We start from the raw sequence: 3,421 nt of genomic DNA, 5'->3' as shown, positions 1-3,421 counted from the left end.
TGAGGCAGGAGAATGGCATGAACCCTGGAGACAGAGCTTGCAGTGAGCCAAGATCGCGCCACTACACTCCAGCCTGGGCGACAGAGCAAGACCCCCATCTCAAAAAAAAAAGAAAGAACCAGTAACGAGAGGTGTCCTCCAACACCCCATTCCCTCAGGTGACAGACCCAGCAGGAAGCACGTCTGAAGCAGGCACCCTCCTGCCCCATCCCCAGGGTGCTTCCCACCCACTCTGGCCAGGCTCCCACCTTGATCTTCTGTTGATAGATGTTGTCATCTTCAGCATACTCCTTGTATAGGACCGAGAGCTCCAGCCGCTCTGACACCAGAGGGTTCTGCACGGCAATCTGGAGGAGGCAGGGATCTGTCATGTCCCAGCAGGGAGACGGAGTGACCCATGCCTAACAGCCAGAATAACTACAAAAGGGCTGGGCTGGTCACCCAGTGACATAGCAACCCCCAGAAAAGCACCAGTACCTAGCATAGCCTAGGAAGGAGGGAGCTTCCAAAGTAGAGACAGACAACAGGCCTCAAGCCCAGCCTATGCATTTCCACAATGGGGCTGCTGGCCACTGCCTCCCTTGCCCACTGCAGCCCCTCACCTCTTGCTGAATTCGGTCCTGCTGAGCCATGATGGCTTCATCATAGGCCAGACAGTTAACACCTGGGAAAAGGAAAAAAGCCAAGGATTACAGGGGGTCCTGGCCGTCTCCACTGCAGGCAGTTGGGCCAGGGACAACAGCAGCCCAGGGGCAGGAGGACAGGCTTAGAATCTGGAAACAGGTGGGTTACATTCTGCTCCACTTCCACTGTGTCATCTTGGCAAAGTCCCTTCCCCTTCTGGGTTTTCATTTCCTCATCTTTAAAATGAAGGGGCACAGGTGCACCGTGGTACCCCTAAGGTGCACTCTTCCAGCTCTGACACCCTCTTCCTCCCGTTAACATCACTTCCCAGCAGCCTGGGCATGTTCTGGGGCCAGGCGTGGTCTCTTGCAGAAAGTAGGACGAGGAGGCAGACTCCTGGGCTGGAGGAGAGCTTCCTGTGAGCCTGCACTTTACTCCATCACCGCCTTCATCCTCTTGTGGTGCTGGATATTGTTAATGGTGCCCATTTTACAATTAACAAAATAAATGCAGAGAGGTGAAGCAATCTGCCCAAGGTCACAACTAGCAAAGACCTGTGGTCAAACCCAGGTTTGTCTAATTCCAGGCTGACCTCTTCAGCACAATACCTATCCTTGGCTACCACATGGCTGAGACCTTTCCTCAACTGTAAAATGGGGCGAGTACCCCCACCTTTCTTAGAGGCATACCAGCACGTGCTCTAGGATTATTAGTCAGCTGGGCAGCTCCACCCTGTCAACCCCACGGTGAGCAGCTATCAGTGAGTAGCCACGACACCTGAATTTGGGTCCTGGCTCTCTCTCAATGTCATCGTGAACAAGTCCCTTCCAGGACCCAGTTTTCCCACTTCTCGTTCCCACAAGTGTTCGGTGAGAATGAGGTGTGTGTGCTGAATGACTTTTAAGGTCAACCCTTTTGGGGCTCGCCATCCCAAATTCTTGGCTGGGCGTCGACCTACCCTTTTCGCACTGCTTTGCAAAAGAGCTGTCCCTGCCACCCAATGACCTAAGCGGTCCCCAGGGCCCAACTCACAGGCGGGAAAAGACAGTGGGACCATTTTTTAAAGGCCCATCTCCTCAGGAGACTAACAATGCCTAGGCAGGTGGAAAGGGGCTGCAAGGCCAGAAGAAGCGGCTCTACCAGAAAAAGTCGCAGGCCTCAGGGACAGATCCCGCGGCCCCTCACATCCCAGGGCCGCCTGCGACATCCCGAACGGCCCGCCCGGACCTTTGTGCTCCGTAGCCCAGCGAAACTTGAGGCCGTCAAGGCGCGGGTCGCCGCTGGAGCAGGCCGGGGGGCTCGGCCCTGGCCTAGGCCTCAGCCTGATTGCGAGGACCGGGGCGGGAGGGCTCGGGGCCCCTGGAGCCAGGAGTCCAGGGGCCGGGCAGAGGGCGGGGCGGCCCAGGCCCCGCCCCGGGCGCGCACGATGGAGAAGGGCCGCCGGCCTTGGCCCGCCTCGCCCGTCCTCCCTCCCGGCCGGGGGTCGCTGCGGTGGCTCCTTCCATTGTGAGGGGGAGGGGAGGCAGCGGAGGTGGAGGAAGGGACCCCCCGCGCACCTCGACCGCAGGGCCCGCAGCCCTGCCTCCCCTCCCTCCTCGGGAGCAGCTGGCCCGGCATCGCCCCCACTAGCCTGGGCCGGACATCCCTCCTTGGATCTGTACCTTCGGAGTCGCTGCCCAGCGGCTCCTGCTTCTGCTGCTGAGGTTCCTCCGCCGCCATCTTTAAACAGCGCCGCACTGCCGACCGCTTCCGGGTTGCCAATTGCCCTCCTCCCGGAAGTGAGCCCCTCCTCGTGGCCCCGCCTTGGCAACGGCCCTAGCAACGGGATCCCCTTAGGCGTTGTCAAGGAATCGGCTTCCACTCCAGTGGCAGGTGCTGGCACGCCAGGCCCACCGACCTGAGACCTGTAGGAGAGGCCGGCCGCCCCGGGTCCGCATCTCCACCCCACACAGTGGTTTGTCTTCATCTTCCCAGCCTCCCAAAGTTCCCAGTGGTGATTGCAGAGCCTCCTGGAGCCAATTCCGTTTTCTTTTCCCTGGAGTTTGAACCGCGGATCGTGTTATTGAGAGAAGTAGGAAGGTGAAATTAAAATCACCAATGGCAGCATTCCTGCTACGGGCTTCGGCACGCACAGCATGCGACCATTGCTGCAGTGCGGAGCGGCATCTGGCCCAGGAGACAGGAAGTCGGCCAACGCCGGGGCGCCCGCGGAGCCCCACATCGTGGCCCCACGGAGCCTGGGTTCTCTGCCGGCTTTGGTGAGCTGCTTCCGCCAGGGAGACGGCGTCCCTTGGTGTCAAGTCCAAAGCCTCAAGACCTAACTTTGGGCTCTGTGTCCTGGTTGTGACAAAGCAGGGCCTTTAAAAAAAAGAAAGAAAGAAGGAAGAAAAGAAAGGGTCTCACTATGTTGCAGAGGGTAAGCTCGAACTCCTGGGCACAAGCGATCTTCGGGCCCTGCCTGAAGAGTAGCTGAGATTCCAGCCACGAGCCACCACTGAAGCAGGGTCTTTATAAAAGCAAAGACTTCACAAAAAAGGAAAATAATGGTTGCCAAGAGTCAAGTAGAGGTGCTGGAGGGAAGTGGATGTAGCTATGAAAGGGAAAGTCTGGATTCTTGCGAAGGTGGAAATGCGCAATACCCTGACTGTGTCAGTATTCTGGTGTAGGCTTTACTACATTTTGCAAGATGTTAGTGGGGCAGGGGAGACTGAGTAAAGGATACATGGAATCTTTATAATTTATTTAAGTTCCCTGTGAATTATCTAAAATTACGTTTAATTTTGTTTGGGTTTTTTTT

At 57.1% G+C, this 3,421-nt stretch overlaps 1 protein-coding gene across 1 annotated transcript in view; it reads right to left on the bottom strand.

Annotated features, from left to right (window-relative positions):
• OTUB1 (OTU deubiquitinase, ubiquitin aldehyde binding 1) overlaps nt 1-3,249 on the bottom strand; it is a 12,957-nt gene extending 9,708 nt beyond the window's left edge. Inside the window, exons 1-3 of the mRNA XM_017892629.1 lie at nt 2,286-3,249; nt 603-664; nt 249-347 (exon numbers count right to left, since the gene is read on the bottom strand). Of these exons, the coding sequence (XP_017748118.1) occupies nt 249-347; nt 603-664; nt 2,286-2,343 (219 nt within the window). The 5' untranslated portion in view covers nt 2,344-3,249. The remainder of the gene's footprint in view (nt 1-248; nt 348-602; nt 665-2,285) is intronic.
• Between the last annotated feature and the right edge of the window lie 172 nt (nt 3,250-3,421).

Source organism: Rhinopithecus bieti, unplaced genomic scaffold, assembly GCF_001698545.2.
Source record: "Rhinopithecus bieti isolate Rb0 unplaced genomic scaffold, ASM169854v2 scaffold_1017, whole genome shotgun sequence".
Taxonomy (NCBI): Eukaryota; Metazoa; Chordata; class Mammalia; order Primates; family Cercopithecidae; genus Rhinopithecus; species Rhinopithecus bieti.
This window is presented reverse-complemented; position numbering and strand designations above follow the sequence as displayed.